The sequence below is a fragment of the Ochotona curzoniae genome, unplaced genomic scaffold (assembly GCF_017591425.1).
Source record: "Ochotona curzoniae isolate NIBS_2020 unplaced genomic scaffold, NIBS_Ocur_1.0 patch49, whole genome shotgun sequence".
Classification (NCBI taxonomy): domain Eukaryota; kingdom Metazoa; phylum Chordata; class Mammalia; order Lagomorpha; family Ochotonidae; genus Ochotona; species Ochotona curzoniae.
In genome coordinates this window covers 1469377-1487233 of record NW_024467027.1, presented here as the reverse complement: position 1 = coordinate 1487233, position 17857 = coordinate 1469377, and the positions used below count along the sequence as shown (strand labels likewise).

At 39.2% G+C, this 17857-nt stretch overlaps 1 protein-coding gene across 1 annotated transcript; it reads left to right on the top strand.

The window, feature by feature from the left end:
- Positions 1-10398: 10398 nt before the first annotated feature.
- Positions 10399-17346, top strand: LOC121168065 (zinc finger protein 883-like). Its single transcript, XM_040997834.1, has 4 exons — positions 10399-10746; positions 12460-12586; positions 13477-13537; positions 14815-17346. Exons 1-4 carry the CDS (start codon positions 10711-10713, stop codon positions 16451-16453), a joined length of 1863 nt encoding a protein of 620 aa, XP_040853768.1. The 5' UTR covers positions 10399-10710; the 3' UTR covers positions 16454-17346.
- Positions 17347-17857: the final 511 nt, after the last annotated feature.

Sequence of the window (17857 nt, the reverse complement as noted above, 5' to 3'; positions counted from 1 at the left end):
GGTTGGCCTTCACTCACTAGATACCAGTAGCACCTGCACATTTGTGACTGCTTAAAATGTTAAAATATCTCTGGATATTTTGAAATGGCCTCCTTGTAGCAAGATTGTCCTGGTTAACTTAGGGTGACAGTTTACAAGGTCTTTATTAGTAGGAAGTCTCTGACTCTTTGAGACTGTGCTGGAGTGATAATCAAATCTGGATATGGAGTCAGAGAAAAAAAAAATTGTGTTTGAATCCTGACTCTACTGTTTGTGGAATATTAGACTTTGGGTAAGATGTTTAGTTTGTTTGAGAATGAATCCCTAATCTGTTAAGTAGAGATGATAGTGCATAACTTTTAAGATGAGTGAAAACCAGGGAATCCATATGTATAAAGAATATGGCATGTGATAACATACTCTGTAATGTGTAACCTCATTGTGTTTACTGATATACAAAATAAAGCTGGAATTTTTAATGGTCAGAGAAATACAAACTGTCCTGTAGTTCTCTGTTAACATATGCTTTGTAGTTCTGGTTTTTCCATCACCTGTATTTCCATCTCAGTCATTCTTATATTGTACAGATGAATTATTTATGACTAAAGGCAAGAGACTGGGAAAGTGAAAAGACGAGTGGTGAGAGATCTGGAGAGAGGTTTCCTGGAGGGATCATCTATTGGAGTGCTCAAAGTACAGGCATCAGCAACTAATTTAGTTTCTTGATGTGACCATGTGGAAAATTATAAAGGACCCTGTCAGTCTCCCATCATTCTAAACTCCATTCTGCACTGGCAAGTGCCAAACGCACCTTTTGTCTTTTGCTTTGGGAGACAGTGACATTGCTTTTGTTATTCGGAAATGAGGCTGACAAAATGTAAAATTTGTTTTCTTAGGAAGCAGCTTAGAAAACAGTCAAAAGACTAGCACAATTTTCTGGTTGGCTCTTCAGTATGAATCCCTTCTGAGCTGAATCTGAACTTAGAAATAAGACCAGGCTCAGCAAGAAACGGTAGAGATCAGTTGGTTGATACTACAGATCTGACATCCCTTTTCATCCACCACATCTGTAATTCAGAGTTTCCCATGTCTACTACATGCTGGCAATTAAGAAGCTCTTGTCCAATAACAAAACAAAACACACTTGCATTTTTTTAATTGAAATTGTTCTGAGTATTGGAATTTCACTCATGTATGCAACCCTCTTTTTCTTCTGTTTGTCCTCTTCCTAATTTTTGTCACTTTCATCATAGAACCCAAGGTTAGAGATAGATACAAGAGGCCATCAAATTCATTAATTGAAGTGCATCCAAACCATTTGTGATTTGTGATGTGTTAGATTGTCCTGTCATTGAATGATTTAAGGGATGGAGCTCATTGCTACACAATGCAAGATGCTCAACTGATGAACAGTGGGTGCTAATTGTTAGAAGCACAGCTCCTTGCTCTGTTTTGCAATCAGTGATCCTTCTACAATTTTTGAGGATCTACTGTGTCCCCTTCCAAATATGAAAAGAAATATTGTTAACTCTTTCCAGTATTATTTCATTCAGTATAAGCTTTTTTCAGTTTGCTGCCACAAGCCAAAACACCAGATGTAGCAAGCCATGCAGGTTTCATTCCAACAGGGAAAATGGCCATGGGGACAAGTACAGTGGTAGAAAGAGGGAACCAAGACATCTTCTGCCATAGTGGCAGGAATGGGCTTCAGGGGAAGTAGGTTAGAGGGGGAGAGCAAGAAGAAGTATGGCAAGCATGTGGGAGTGTGCCATTATGGCTGAGGGCAGGTGTCGGGGCCATGAGGGATTGCTAGATAGGGACGTGGGTGGGCAACAAGGGGTTGGTGGATAGAACTGTTGGGGCCACAGGGAACTGGTAGGTACAGTGGTGAGCAAGGACTAGGGGGAGGAGCTGCAGTAGATTGACAGATAGGGCCTTCAGGAATGGTGCCATGAGGTTACAGTGGATTGGTTGGAATAATGTTGTGAAATTACAGTAGATTGGCAGACAACAAAATTTTAACCTTACGGGCATATGAATCTTAAGGAAGCTGAGATTTAGAGGAATGAGATATTTAAAATTGTGTTGATTCCAAGTGGCTGGGGTCTTAGGGCCAATGTTCACATCATTTTTCAGAAATAAATCTTTCAAGGAGTAGATTTTTATGATGGTGTGCTAAGTGGGTGTACATGATTAATTTAGGAAATAAATTCTTTTTTAAAAGGTTCATTAGGGCCCTGCGCGGTGGCGCAAGTGGTTAAGGTCCTCGCCTTGAACGCCTGGGATCCCATATGGGCACCGGTTCTAATCCTCTAGAAGGCAGCCCCGCTTCCCTTCCAGCTCCCTGCCTGTGGCCCGGGAGAGCAGTCAAGGACGGCCCAAAGCTTTGGGACCCTGCACCGCGTGGGAGACCCGGAGGAGCCTCCTGGCTTCAGATCGGCATAGCATTGGCCATTGCGCTCACTTGGGGAGTGAATCATCGGATGGAAGATCTTCCTCTCTGTCTCTCCTCTCTGTATATCCACCTTTCCAATAAGAAAATAATAAAAATAATAGAAAAAAAAAGGTTCATTAGATCACTGTAGGCCTCAAGCAGGGAACTGAATGGGAAGTGGAGCATCTGGGATTAGAACCAGTGCTCAAAAGAAATCCCAGTGTGTGCAAAGTGAGGACTTTAACCACTAGGCTGCCATGTCAGGCCATTTGCTGATCTTAAGCAATGAAAACCTATTGAAAGGCAGAAAATACAGATTACTTTTATATAAAAAGCACTTGGACATAAGAGGTAGTACATTCACACGTCTCATATTTTGAAACAATTGAACAGAGCTAGAGTTTACTAGAGCTAGGTGGAAAGTTTTTTTTATTAATTGGATAAAAGCCCTTTAACAATTTAAAACATGTTACAATAACATATGTCTTTTAAAACTTGCTTTAACAGAGGATCAGACTTCTATCACATGTATCAATGATAAATGCTTAGAAAATGTTGCAAATGGTAAAAAAAAACTATGATCAATTATATCAATAAAATTTTCTCTTGCAATCTTCCTCATCAAGAACACATTTCCATGTTTGTAACCTTTTTGCATCTTAATATATTAACTGACAGAGAACATGAGTTCATCTCATACATTGAAACAGTTTAAGAATTGATTATATTTTAATTTTATAGCAATTTATCCTTGATGTAAACATTGTATTTTTTAGAGAATGCTTTCAGTGTTATATTTAATTATGCACAAACATTGTTCATAATGTTCAAGAGGCTAGGTATTAAGTTTATATTCAGAAAATATCTCTGAGTCTGGCGTGATGACCTAGCGGCTAAAATTCTCACCTTAAATGTGCCAGGATCCCATAGAGGTGTGGGTTCTAATCCTGGCAGCTCTGCTTCCCATCCAGCTCCCTGCTTGTGGCCTGGGAAACAGTGGAGGACAGCAAAAGCCTTGGGTCCTTGCACCTATGTGGGATACCCAGAAGGAGAATCCTGGCTCCTGGCTTCAGATTGGCTCAGCTCTGGCCATTGCAGTCAGTTGGGGAGTGAATCATCTGCTAGAGGATCTTCCTCTCTGTCTTTTCTCCTCTCTGTATATGTGACTTTCCAATAAAAATGAATAAATCTATTCTTTTAAAAAGAAAATATCCTGCTTAAAATTTAAACTGTAAAAATCTTTAGTTGAATATCCATTGTGTTTGGAGGTCTCAGTTACAGCAAGTTACTGAACAAATTTGTAAGTAATAGTTTTTTTTCTTTATTGTTTTTAGCTTATCTCCTATGCCAGTAAATGCATGATGGGTGGGGAAGAGACAAAGATAAGAGATGAGGAAGGAGAGTGCAGTGAGGGACAGACCAAGAAAGCAGTGGGTGAGAGCAGAAGAATGGCAAGGTAACTTTATAGTATAGAGGTGAGTATTGGGAGCGCAGGGCTGCAGGCTTGGCAGATGCAGATGTAAGTAGACAAAGGGGATAAGTACCACAGAGCATTGGTGAATAGAGCTGTCAGGTACCACGTCATAAAGTACATGGGATTGGCAGAGAATATCGTTTAAGCCTAAAGGGCTTGAAGCTTACATTTGTGAGGCCCTAAGGTGTTCAAGACCTAGGAGACGCAGGTATTTAAGGTGGCACATCTGTGTTAGTGTCCACTGTTCTAGTTAGTCCTTACAATAAAGTATTTAATAGATATAAATTTTCCAAAGATATAGAATAACAATATTGCTTATTGAACAAAGTGAATAATGATTCTTTATGAACAGCTGGCTTATGCTGTAGGCACAAGGACAATTGACTTTAATGATGTGGTTTAAGTGACAGATTTTTAAAATGGGTTAATGCAAGGATGAATATGGGTCCCAGTCATGTGAGGTGTTCAAACTGTAGATAACTTACAGTGCCATAAGCAAGATCTGAGATACATAAAAGTAGGCATAGCCAGAGGCACATAGGGCTAGATACAGGAGGAGACAGACAAGACTTGTTAGTATAGGTTTCTGAAACCGAAGAAAGAATACAGAGCATGCCAGATAAACTGGCACAGTAAATGGGGTCCTGTTTTCATTTATAGTGAATTCATTTATAGCCTCAAGTGTTTGAGTATACTAAAAATCAGCTATTGTGACAATTCATTAACAGCTACCCGGAATGGGGCAAGACCACCCAGTGTCATCCAAAGATCCGTCTCATCTACTTTCTTCTATTCCTCAACTTCCCCACTCTAATTGGTGGTCCTCATGGGCATGCATCCCTCTCGTATGTAAATATCAAAAATAAGATTTACTTATTTTTAAATTTGTTTTTATTGGAGATTCAGATGTACAGAGAGGAGGAAAGACAGAGAGGAAGATCTACTATCCACTGATGCACTCTCCAACTGGTTGCAATGGCAGAGTTGAACCGATCTGAAGCCAGGATCCAGGAGCTTCTTCTGGGTCTCCCACATAGGTGTAGGGTCCCAAGGTCCTGAGCCATCCTTTACTGCTATCCCAGGCCACAAGCAGGGAGCTGGGTGGGAACCAGGGTGCCAGGACATGGACTAGCACCCATATCTGACCTGGCATGTGCAAGATGAAGACTTTAGCCACTAGGCTACTGAAACAGACCCATAAAATTTACTTATTTCTAAAAAAGAACATATGAGGTTTAAGGATCCAGGCCAGGAGACTTGGCATGCACTGGACCCCATGCCCCAGGGACTCACATGAGCAACATCCACCATGCAGATGGGGCCCAGGAGCTGAGCCCTGTGATCTGAGCCCCACTGGACCCCTGCCCTTGAGGCCCAGACCCAGCACCCAGTGTACAAGCAGATTCAAGGACCTAGAACACATGACCTGGCCTCCACCTGACCCTGCACACATTTTGTAAGAAGGCCCAAGGACCTGGGCTATGCAACCCTGACATCACCAGACCCCTGTCCCTGGAGCTCACAGACCTGGCACTCACCATGCAGGTGGGTCCAAGGTGATGCAGATCTCACCGGACCTCCCCTCCCCAGGACTCATGAACCCAGCATTTCCCTGCATGTGGGCTCGAGGGAGGACTGGGCTAGACTACGTGGACCTCACTAACCTTCTGTCCCTGAGGCTCAAGGACCCAGCACCCACTGTGCATGCAGGCTTAAGGACCTCAACCAGGTTACTTGAACACCACTGGATCAGGCACCCACCACACAGGTGAGCCCAAGGACCCCGACCATGTAATGCTGGTCCTGCTGAAACCCCCGTCCCCTAGGGGCTCACAGACCCAGCATCCAACACACAGACTGGCCAAAGGACCCAGGCCAGTTGACCCAGGTCCTGTCAGACCACCGCTCCCAAGCCTCACAGTTACTGTCTTTCCACCCCTAGACTGACGTGGCTTGCCTCACCTTGGCATCAACCAGTGGGTGCTTCAGCATGGGTCAGTCCGGCCTACCCACAGTTGCAGCTCCTGTTGATTGGTGATACATTCCAGGTGGTTGTGGACAGCCCCAGCTCCTCCTGCAAGCTGGTTCTCAGATCTGCCAGTGGAGTTCTAATTGCCTGTTGCTGTAGCCTAGTGGCTAAACCCTTGTATATGCTTGAATCACATTTGGGTACCAATTAATGTCCCAGATGTTCTACTTCCCATGCAGCTCCCTGCTGGTGGGCTCGGAAAGGAGTAGAGAATAGCCCAAAGCCTTGGGAATGTGCACCTGCATTAGAGACCAGAAAGAAGCTTTTGGCCACTGGCTTCAGATCAGTTCAGCTCCAGCCATTGCAGTCACTTGGAGAGTGAATGAGCAGGGATGGAGACCTTTGTCTCTTCTCTGCAAATCCTTTTTCAATACTTTGGATTGTGTGAATACAATAAATTTATAATGCGGTTTTTCTTATTTAGTATGTTATCCATTACTGACAGGCAAAAGTGCTTCAGATTTTAGCATGAATCAGTTTTCGAATATTTAAATATTTAATTTTTTTGGAAAGCCAGATATAAAGAGGAGAGACACAGGGTGATCTTCCATCCATTCGTTCACTCCCCAAGTGGCCTCAACGGTAGGAGCTGTACCCATCCAAAGGCAGGATACAGGAGTTTCTTCTGATTCTCCCATGCAGGTACAGGGTCCTGAGGCTTTAGGCCATCCTCTACTGCTTTCTGAGGCCACAAGCAGGAACCTGGCTGGGACAGGAACTGGCTGGATGGTACACAAACCAGCTGCAGTATGGGATTCCAGCGCATGTAAGATGAGGACTTTAACCACTAGAATACCACAGCAGTCCGAGTTTCAAGTGTTTAAATATATATAAACCATTTTACTACTACTAATAAAATCCTTAGTATGAATAAATCAAACTAGAGTACCCAAATACCTGAAAAAACATTTATCCTTATAAGAGGATTCTGTGTTGAGAGTGTTGAATAGGCAGTAGACATAAACAAAGCAACTGGGTATCAGATGTGATCTATCCCAAGCAGCAGCAAAACCTGCTGTATCATGACATTCAATCCTCTAAGTCTGATGGTTTTCTCCAGCTGTTGCTATAATATAAGTATTTAATGAGGTAAAGTAAAAATACATTTCAAACTATGTTGCTGTCATATTTATAGATGTCCTATGGGCCAAAGCAAATGAAATGGCAAAGTCAAGTGTCATTGAAGGTTTAAGAGCTGGGAAGTGACATTGAAGTCTTAGGAAGTTTCAGTTGGAGCAGTTACTAGAAAGTTGTAGAGAGTAAATATGTATTATATCAATTTTTCCCGTATAAGTGCAGATACAATTACTCTAATTGAAAAAGTCTGCTTTCAACATTTTTAATATTAGCAATAAATGTTCTAATGAAAGTCCTTATATGGAGTCCTATGCAGCTCATCTACAAAAACAAATACTTAATACCCCTAATTATTTTTGAGTAGCATAAATTTCAGTGACAATATTTTTTTATGGTATGTTGTAATTTGAACAGTGGTTGAGAAAAATAACTAAGTGCTTGGCAGTAATATTTTTAATTTTAAGTAAGTATAAAACGTTTGCTTTAGACAGTAGAAAGTTTTCACTTTCAACAGAATCAAGGTGGTGGAATAGGGTAAGAACATGTTTAAATGGACAGGAAAACATTTAATCAGGATGAAGCAGAGAGGACATATTTCAGGAAATAGGAAAGGACAGAACAACAATAGCAAGAGCAGAGGAGTATCTGGAGACTGACAGACACAGGAAAGCAGTGGGAACAAAGGTGTAGTGTTGCAGTGAATGATACTCGAGCGGCATTCAGCTAATGGCAATCTGAACTCTGCCAGCAGCTGGAACTCCACCAGCAACCAGGTAGGAAGGGACTTTCACTGGGAAATTGGGAGGTGAACCCAGACAAAGAACTGTCCATCCTGCTGGTCCATTTGATTTGACCAGGAGCAGAGACTGAGGAGCAGATCTCAGATGGGCAGTGTGAGAACAGGGTGGATTTCAGGGCCCAATAAGCCCCCTAGAGCTGAATTGGGCCCCATTTTGCATAAGAGGGCAAAAACAAGGGAAAGGACTAAGCATTTGCTGAGCTGGGAGTGAGCTCATTTCTGACTCAGTGAACTGCATCCGCGTGGCATTCTACAGGTTCCCCCCGGGGCAGGTCTGGGTAGCCCTCGGATCAGATGGCCAGCAGATCAAGAACTGTAATGCTGGTACATCAGGCACCATTTTGTACACTGTGGCAATAGCTTTAAAACATCAGGGGACAACAGTGAACCGTGCATGTGCTGAGTTCGTGAGAACTCACTGAGGTGAGTGGATTGAACTGGCCCCGCAGGAAAATAGTACTGACTATGGCATCGTATGGGTCTAAATAGGTCTGTGGGGTACCCAGACCTAATGTCCAAGAGGTTTTGATAAGATCAGCGCCACCAACAACCTAATTATATAGGACAACTGGTGTCTCTCATCCTGGAACCTACTCCAACTATAAGTGGGAGAAAGCTTGCAGAGACAATGGTGCAGCCTCAGCATGGTATCACAGGAGGTAGAGAGTGGTGAGCCAGGAGCTGGGGCTGTGGAGACCATGGTGGAAATCTGACATAAGAACCCAGACCTGGAACTTGCTGGAGGTTGTGGCACAAGTGGCTGCAAGCAAAAGTTGTATACCAACTGCAATAAGTAGAGTTAAACTGTATACCTGAGTGTGAAGCAGCTTAGAAACCTGCCCCAAGGAGAAGAAGACTCTGCTAACCAGAAGTACAATGACCAAGAGCAAAAGAAGAGACAAAGGCACAATGAATATTACTGAAAACTCCCCTGCAAAGGAGCAAAGCCCTGTGCCAACCTCAGAGTTCATGAAGAAGACATCTAAAAAAATGGGGGACACAGAATCCATAAGACTCATTTTAAAGATTCTGATCAAAAATGAGAAGCTCAAGCAAGAGTTCAAAGAATTTAAGGAAGCAGTAAAGCAAATCAAGGCTGGAATATCAGAAATTAAGAACACAGTAGAGCAAATTAAAAATACAATGGAGAGTCTCCAAAATAGAATGAAGCAAGCAGAAGAAAAAATCTCAGAATTGGAAGATATTTCCTGTCTCGAGGGGGAAGCAAACAAAAAGCTGGAAGCAGAGCTGGATCAGGCCAAAAAAGTATTAAAGAACTGAAAGACACTATTAAGAGGCCAAATATATGAGTTATGGGAGTCCCAGAAGGTGCAGAAAGAGAAGCTGAGTTTGCAAATGTATTTAATGAAATAATCAAGGAAAGTTTCCCTAATCTGGAGAAAGAATTGGGAAACAAGATCCAGGAGGGGCACAGAACTCCCAGTAGGCTTGATCAAAAGTGATTTTCCCCAAGACACATGATCATCAAGCTCTTTTTAATTGAACAGAAGGAAAAGATCCCTTAAATATGCACATGAAAAAAAATCAACTGACATATAAAGGAATGCCAATTAAACTCACAGGAGATCTCTCACAGGAAACTCTACAGGCAAGAAGAGAATGGAGTCACAATATTCCAGACTCTGAAAGAAAAAAATTGTCAGGCTAGGATAACATATCCAGCAAAGCTTTCTTTTGTCTTTGAAAAGGAAATCAAATTGTTCCACAGAAAAGAAATGTTAAAAGAATTTGCCTCTTTCAAACCTGCCCAACCCAAAGGCAAATGGGAAGAACATCCACCAAAACCAAAGGCAAATGGGAAGAACATCCCAATAAAATGACAACAGAAGATTAAACCAATGAACAACCCATTTCTAAAATGAGAGGACCAAAGTATCATCCGTGCATATTAAACTCTGAATGTGAATGGCTTAAACTCAATTAAATGTCATAGCTTAGTAGACTGGATTGAAAAACAAAACCCATCTGTTTATAGTCTGGAGGAGACACGCTTAACAAAGATCACCAGAAAATATATTGCATGTGTTTTGTTGTTTTCTATTGGTTTCATCTCTTCAAAATACTTTCTTCTGATTAAATCATGTAATGGCTCATAGATCATGCAGTGATATCATTTTCTTCAAGAAGGTTCTTGATTTTCACTTCTTCAGCTACACGTTAGCCTTTCTATTGTTGATTTTGTATCATAACTTTTCATTTAAGGGGATGTACAGTAGTTGTGTAATGGAGACTGTCATATATAGTAACGTGTGATTGAACTTCATGGCATTGTACATTCCTATTTTTCTTTCTATTGTTGATTTTGTATCATGACTATTTAAGGGGATGTACAATAGCCTTGCAATGGAGACTCACATCCAGATGTGAGGATGCAGTGTGGTATGCATTTCTTCTTCCAGACAAAGATGGACTTACAATGAAACTGTTTACTATATTTTGACAATAAGATGCTGGACTCTCTGCCATTTTCCATGCCAGCAATGATGGACATATGAATGTGTATGAAGAACTATATGTTAATAATGATATAGAGGTATTAGGTGGGGGGAGGGAATTTTGGAGGTGATGAGCAAATTTGGAACTGTATCATAAAAGATAATAATAATAGAGTGCAAAAAAATGTTTGCTTTAAGCTAATAACAACTTGAATTTAATCACTGTCAATTATTGAATTTGTTTATGCTGTTTCTAGGATGGCTTCGTGGCACTTGTCATCTGTAATGCACTATTCTTGCCCAGGAAATTGGATAGCCTTTATTTCTCTGGCCGTTGTGTCTGGTTCCTGCCTTGACATTACTTACACAATAGGAAATAATAAGGAAACTTGAGAAAGCAAAACCAATTTGTAACTTCCTCTGTGCACCTTTTCTTCCAGGTGTTTCACTGAAACACACTACATGCTTCCAAGTCTAGAGAACACAAACACACTTTCAGTAAGTTGTATGTTTATGTCTCAGCTTGTTTTACATTGTGCTGTAGAAGCTTTATGATGGTTTTCTTAATCTGATACAAAGAAATAAGTATGAGAGGAAGAAGGTAAGATTGTCATAACTAGACATTGGAGCAGTTAAATCTGATTCAAATTTTCCCTCCAAGTTTTCTGATGATATAACTAAGATATTTATTACATGATTCAAATTAAAAGTAAGAATTTATTAATTATTGAGGGATATCAAGTTTAAAATGGTGTTTATTGATGTTACAGATGATATAAAGAACATCATTCAGTTCCAACCTGAAAATAGCCACTCAGCATTTGGGAGTAGTAAGAGTTTCCAAATATAAAAATAGTTTTCAAGTTTTCAATTTTGCTTTTTGAAATTGCTGAAATGGTATGGTGCCTAGCAGCATTTGGAGGTTTTTATTTATTTTAAAAACTGAGTTAGCTACTTGTTACAAAAAGCTAGTTCTGAATGAGGCTGAAGTTCACTGTAATTAAAATATTAGCTTAATTTAATTGTGTTTTCATAAAAAGAAAAAAATAGAAAAAAGAAAGGATTTTAATATATACATTCTCCAAAGTAAAAAACAAAAAATCACATATGTATTTAAATCCAGAGTAAGCTGTATTAACTCTTCACTCATTTGTGTAAGTTTAATTTAAAAATTTTTTCCAATATTTCATTTTTTAAGTTGAAATAGGAAAATTGAATTTTATTAATGTCACTTTATACATTTTTAAAATATCAGCTTGTTTGAGAAAAATATCATGAATCATTTTCTCACTATTCTATCCATTATTAATCATGTGTCTTTCTTATCTAATCTTGCATGTAATTTAGCTCAATGTTCATATTTATATGTACAGATTACACAGTGAGCTCATAATTATTTGATAAAATGATCTTACAGAGTGATAAAGGAATTGCATTGTAACTTCAGAATTTCAAATACAATGTAGGACAAGATGTTTTTAATTTTGTTTTTACCTTATGTTGCCATACAGATTGTAAAGTAATCTGTGTCTTTAGAAGATGCAAAATAAACATGCGAAGAATAGTTCTCCTGAGCTGAAGCTTTAGTCATATCCTTCACAAGACTGAACATGAGACATTCATGGATACAAATTCTGTTGTTAATGTATGGTTTTTAACACAGAACAGACTCACTTCCTAATCCTATGCCTTAAGTGAGTGATCCAGAAAACTTTACCCCACTTTGTAGCTGAGAAATCAGTAGAGAAGACACCAATATATCTTTCTTATAAGAAGAAATTCTACAGAAAGTGAATATGGGGGAACATGGCAGTTGGAAATCACTCAGCTTACTATTACAGGCACTGAATTTATATTTTTGCTCAGTGTTAAAATGCTTATATATTTTAATTTAATTGAAAAGCAGAGTGGCAATAACAGGGACAAACAGAGTGATATCTTCTACTTGCAGATTTATTCTAATGATACCTTCTATATTTAATGAAAATCAGAGTCATTAGAGGAAAGAATCTGCAACAAAATAATAAGGGATAGTCTATTGTAGTTTTGGAATTGCAAAAGTAATGCAGAATGAGTATTTTCATTTTGCTTTTAATCTATAATGCCATATAGATTATAAATTAAGCTGCATTCATATAAGCTGCAAATCAAACATACGTGGAAGAATGTACTGCCAGTGATCCAGAACTGAGGAGACATGTGTTGTTGCAGGTGTTGGTGTCATTTGAAGATGTGGCTGTGGACATTACCCAGGAGGAGTGGCAGATCATGGACAATACTCAGAGGACCCTGTACAGGGATGTGATGCTTGAGACCTATAGCAATCTGCTGTTCGTGGGTGAGTGATAATCTGTCATGCCCAAGCAGAATACTTTCTTTATATTTGACAAATTAAAGAAGAACTTATAAAGTTTAGTATCTAGTAGGACTAGTATTTGAGGCTTTAAAGAATCTTAATATCTATTCTTCAGATAATGATTCATATTAGCCATTTTGTGACTCAGATTCTAGATCCAATCTTTTCTTCTTTAAGCTCCAAGATAGTGATTTCACAAAATCGCTATTATTTTCAATTAACAGGGTATCACATAACAAAACCTGATGTGATCTTCAAGTTGGAACAAGAATCAGTACCATGGACTGCGGAAAAATCTGTACCCCAGCAACTTTCAGGTAGGGCAGTACATACTGGGAAGCGAAATTGATATGTATCTCAGTAAATATTCATTGAAATTCATGTTGATTTTTTTTTATGTTTCTTCCAAAATCAGGTTATGTCATGCATGAGACAAAGGCACTCTACAGTCTCCATATACAGTTTTATTCTAACAATGCTTTCAAATGTTAAAATTGATCAACCTGAAACCAAAAATGTAGAGCTAAATATTGACCTTTTACATGATCCCTGCAAGATAAGACAAACTGGAACTGTTATGCGATGTAATGCATTACAAGCATTAGTTTGAATTGCTGTACCATATTTTCTGTCCTACTCCACATCAACTTAAAATATAAAATCCCAAGTAATTGAAAATTGAAAAAGAAACCCTATTTATTGTATTAATGTATTAACTTAAAAAGTGTAATGATCATAAATGTGTGCATTTTTTGAATATTAAAATCTGTTATATCTAGATTGGCAAGAAACATCATTGTCTTACTTGAGCATTTGAAAAGAGATACTTAGATGTGATTCACAGATATGGTTACTCTTTTTCCTCTTTTCAGATCCTTACACAAAGAATGAGCTGCTTGGAACTAATCCAGAAAATCAAGAAACCACTTTCAGGCAAGTTGTAATAACAAAAATTGTATAACTTCAAAAAGAGTTGCATTGGCAAAGATGATTAATTTAAGCTCTGGCCATAATTGACGTGTGCTATGAAAAGCTATGGAGAGGAAATTGTATAAAAAAGAAAGTAGAAATATGTCTCTTTTTTTTGTTTATTTGAGAGAAGTTTTATTTGCAGAGTTACCAGGTGAATGTAGAAAGCAGAGGGAATGGAAAAGGACCACCTCAGAGAGGAAGAGATAGATGGGATACCTGTTGAGTGGAGAGAGGGAGATGCACCATTTTTCAGAAGGGTCTTGGATTTTTAAGTGTTGTATGACTCCTCCTTGTCTGAGGAGGAACCTGTGGGAAGACATTTCCCATTTGTTGTCTCTCAATCAATAGCTCCTATTGTGTAGTTTCAAATGTACTCCTCCTGTTCTATTGCTGTTCAGGTCTCAGATTTTGGAAGACACATGGGTGATAGAATTGAGACAGGAGTCAAAATAAAGAAACTGGTCTTAGTTCATCTCAGGGGTGTAGGGAGAGTCATCAGAGGTGCATATGAGTCAGTTCAAATAATCAAAACCAAGCATAATACTTGTCGGGGTGCCATGAGTCAGTCCTCCTTCACTAAGGATAAACCAACATGAAACATGAGAAAGAAGCTTGGCACTTGGGTACCATGCCAGGTCGTCAGCATTCAGAATCCACCCAGGGAGTTTCCCATCATGCAAAAAAGTAGCCTCTGAGAGGGACTGTCAGTCCTCCACCAGGTTTCTTCGAAACACACACCCAGAGCCATACTCCCAAAGGAGAAATTGAGATGATAGGAAACAGCAATTCATCCCCCTTAAAAAAAGAACCTATTTGGAGTTTCAACCAGAGCTAGGTGGTGGACAGTGGATGGGGTGGAGGGATCCATCTTTATGCAGAACCATGGGGTATCAAGAGTCATTTTCAAGGTTCAGTCCCACTTGAGGGAAAGCACACCAACACGGTAAATTCTTTCTGTTGAGTCAAGCAACATGACTGGTATAAGAAGCCATTTCATGCCCTGTATTGGACACCAGAGAAAATGTTACCAGGAATCTCAGTGGCTGTTTCCTCAGCTTAGTATGGGAACAGAAACTGGGACTCAGTTGCTTACAGAAGGTTTGCTTCTGAAGTGACCAGGTGAACTTGGAAGAAGAGGGGAGGTGGGAAGTGTGTCCCAGGAAAGACTCAGAGATGGGGTACCTTTTGAAGAGAGGAAAGGACACCATAGTTTATTTCAAAATGTGTTTTTTTCCTAGGAAGCCTGATGAAATGTCACTTGAGAAAAAGCATGCCTCTAATGTTCCTGAGAACAAACTCCAATTTGCAGAAAAGCTCAGTCAGCATGACAAGATGTACACTTGTAAGCAATCTTTTGAACACAATGGAAAAGAAAAAACTTTCAGCACGAAGATGTTCCTTAAGTGTAAGAAAATTTGTATCAAAGACCCATTTAATGACCCTATCATTGTAGGAGAAACAATTCAGGTTGACAAGAAAATGTTCCATAGCAATCCTTATTTTGTCAAGCATCAACAAACACACTCAGGAAAGAAACTCCATGAACCTTTCAAGAGTGAGAAATGTCCTATTTATAAAAGAGATCTCAAAATAAATCAGATAATCCAAATAGCGAAAAGTCACTATATATGTGGCTACTGCAAACAGTCTTTTAGCTGTAACTCTAGCTTAACCACCAAGAAGGGCAGTGAAATTGGAGAAAATTTCTCTGTGTGCAATAAATGTAGCAAAAATATTTACCAGAAGTCAGAATTCACTAGAGAGAAGATGCTTCCCACTGAGGAGAAACCGTATGATTGTAATGAACCTGTAAGATCCTTTTGCACTCAATCAGGTCTCCTTACACATCAGAGAATTCACACAGCGGGAAAATCATACAATTGTAATGAATGTGAGAAATCTTTTTGTCAGAAGTCATCCCTAATCAGACATCAGAGAATCCACACAGGGGGAAAACCTTATGAATGTAGGGAATGTGGAAAAGCCTTTTGCCAGCAGTCCAGTCTCATTGTACATCAGAGAAGCCACACAGGGGAAAAACCTTATAAATGTAGTGAATGTAGAAAAGCTTTTTGTCGGAAGTCACACCTAACTGTGCATCAGAGAATCCACACAGGAGAGAAACCTTACAAATGCAGTGAATGTGGAAAAGCTTTTTGTCGGAAGTCACAGCTAAGCATACATCAGAAAATCCGCACAAGGGAAAAAGCTTATGAATGTATTGATTGTGGAAAAAGTTTTTATTCAAAGTCACACCTAACTGTGCATCAGAGAATCCACACAGGGGAAAAACCTTATGAATGCAGTGAATGTGGAAAACGTTTTTATTCGACGTCACAGCTTATCACACATAAGAGAATTCACGCAGGAGTAAAAGCTTATAAATGTACTGAATGTGGAAAAGGATTTTGTCGGAAGGCACACCTAATCCGACATCAGAGAATCCACACAGGGGAAAAACCTTATGAATGCAGTGTATGTGGAAAATCCTTTTGCCAGCAGTCCGGTCTCATTGTACATCAGAGGATTCACACAGGGCAAAAACCTTATAAATGTAGTGAATGTGGAAAAGCCTTTTGCCAGCAGTCCGGTCTCATTGTACATCAGAGGATTCACACAGGGCAAAAACCTTATAAATGTAGTGAATGTGGAAAAGCCTTTTGCCAGCAGTCCAGTCTCATTGTACATCAGAGGATTCACACAGGGGAAAAGCCTTTTAAATGTAGTGAATGTGGAAAAGCATTTTGTCAAAAGCCATCCCTAATTAAACACCAGAGAATACACACAGCAGAAAAAGCGTATGAATGCAGTGAATGTGGAAAAGTGTTTTGCCGTAAAAAAGACCTAATCAATCATCATAGAGTTCACACAAGATAAAAACTTTTTCAGTATGACGAGTATGGAAAATCTTTTTGTTAGCAGGCAGTTATTGCATAAACTAAGTCACATGCCTGAAGAAATGTTGAAAAACTCATACACAAAAAACATTGATTGCACTAGAAAGCAAAAACTAACATGAGGTCACAGTTCACTAATATATCCATAAGGAGCAACAAAAATATTGCATTGCCTAAAAACAATCATATTTTCTGAAGTCAATTCTCTGCAGATCCTATGAAGCTAAGAAAAACAAAAGTATGTAAACAGAAAAAACTAGCTAGTATAAAGCTACTCTCAGTCAAATCGTATAAAGTCCAAATCAAGCATTAGTAAATTACAGATAGGATACATTGTAAAATTGCAGTAGGATGTGTGAAAGTCTCAACAATTGTCAAATAATAAACATGAGGTGTGTCATATTTCTGAACAAGGCTATGTGTTGCTAAAATATTTGAAATGGAATCTACCTGATGTAATTTTGTTGTAAATAAGTTCTGCTTTCACATTTTAATTTTGAAAATAAATATTCTGTGTATAACACTTGTTTTGAATTCCATATAGCATTTATGCAGTTATCTAGTATAGCTTTTTTTATAGTGCTAATTCACAAATATTCTATAATAGATTAATATGGGACTCACAAATATCAACCGATGCATGTGGCAATTGTAATGCTAATAACCCAGTTTTAAAGGATGAATTTTTTGTTCAGAATGGGGAGTGATTCATTTGTGACATCTGGCAAACTGGATCACTTTTGGCCCTTGTCTAATTATTGCATACTTTTAGAGGTACATGCAAGAGGCATAAGAATTGTTTGGCATCTGACTTGTGATATGATAATGGCCACTGCAGTTTAAATATCAGCTGCCACAACTACTGTCACGTTCATGCTGATTTCCTGCACCATGGCTTCCGACAGCAAGCTTCTTGCCAATGAATGCCAACCTGTGCCTAATGTCTTTCAAATATGAGGATGAACATCAGATCCAGCCCTATAAGATAGTTGTGTAAGGTTCTGGTTATCCTACTGTGGCAACCGAGGGCACAATTGGTTCATGTCCTAGCTGATTCAGTTTTGACCTATCTCCTAACTTTTGGCTTCACACCAGCTCAACTACTTTTGTTGCAATCATTTGGGATTTGAATCAATGGAATAAAGATGCCTCTCTGCTTCTGTCTCTATTATAATTCCATGTTCAGATGAATTAAGAAATGTTATTTTAAGCATGGGCATCATGACTGATGCTGAGGTAAGTGAAATATTTAGTATTAAGCTCATTGGCATGGTCCCATCTGTGAAAGCCTTGACTACTTCTATTACTTATTTAGAGACATGTCCCTATCAAGGTCCAAAATGCTCAGCATCAAATACAAGAGAGGCCTCTTTTTCTGCAGAAT

Bases quoted from the DNA above. Each gene is read 5' to 3' on its own strand.
- LOC121168065 (XM_040997834.1), top strand. From the start codon at position 10,711: ATGCTTCCAAGTCTAGAGAACACAAACACACTTTCA. The intron at 12,587-13,476 runs GTGAGTGATAAT...TCCTCTTTTCAG, and splicing joins TAGCAATCTGCTGTTCGTGG to ATCCTTACACAAAGAATGAG. The intron at 13,538-14,814 runs GCAAGTTGTAAT...TTTTTTTCCTAG, and splicing joins AATCAAGAAACCACTTTCAG to GAAGCCTGATGAAATGTCAC.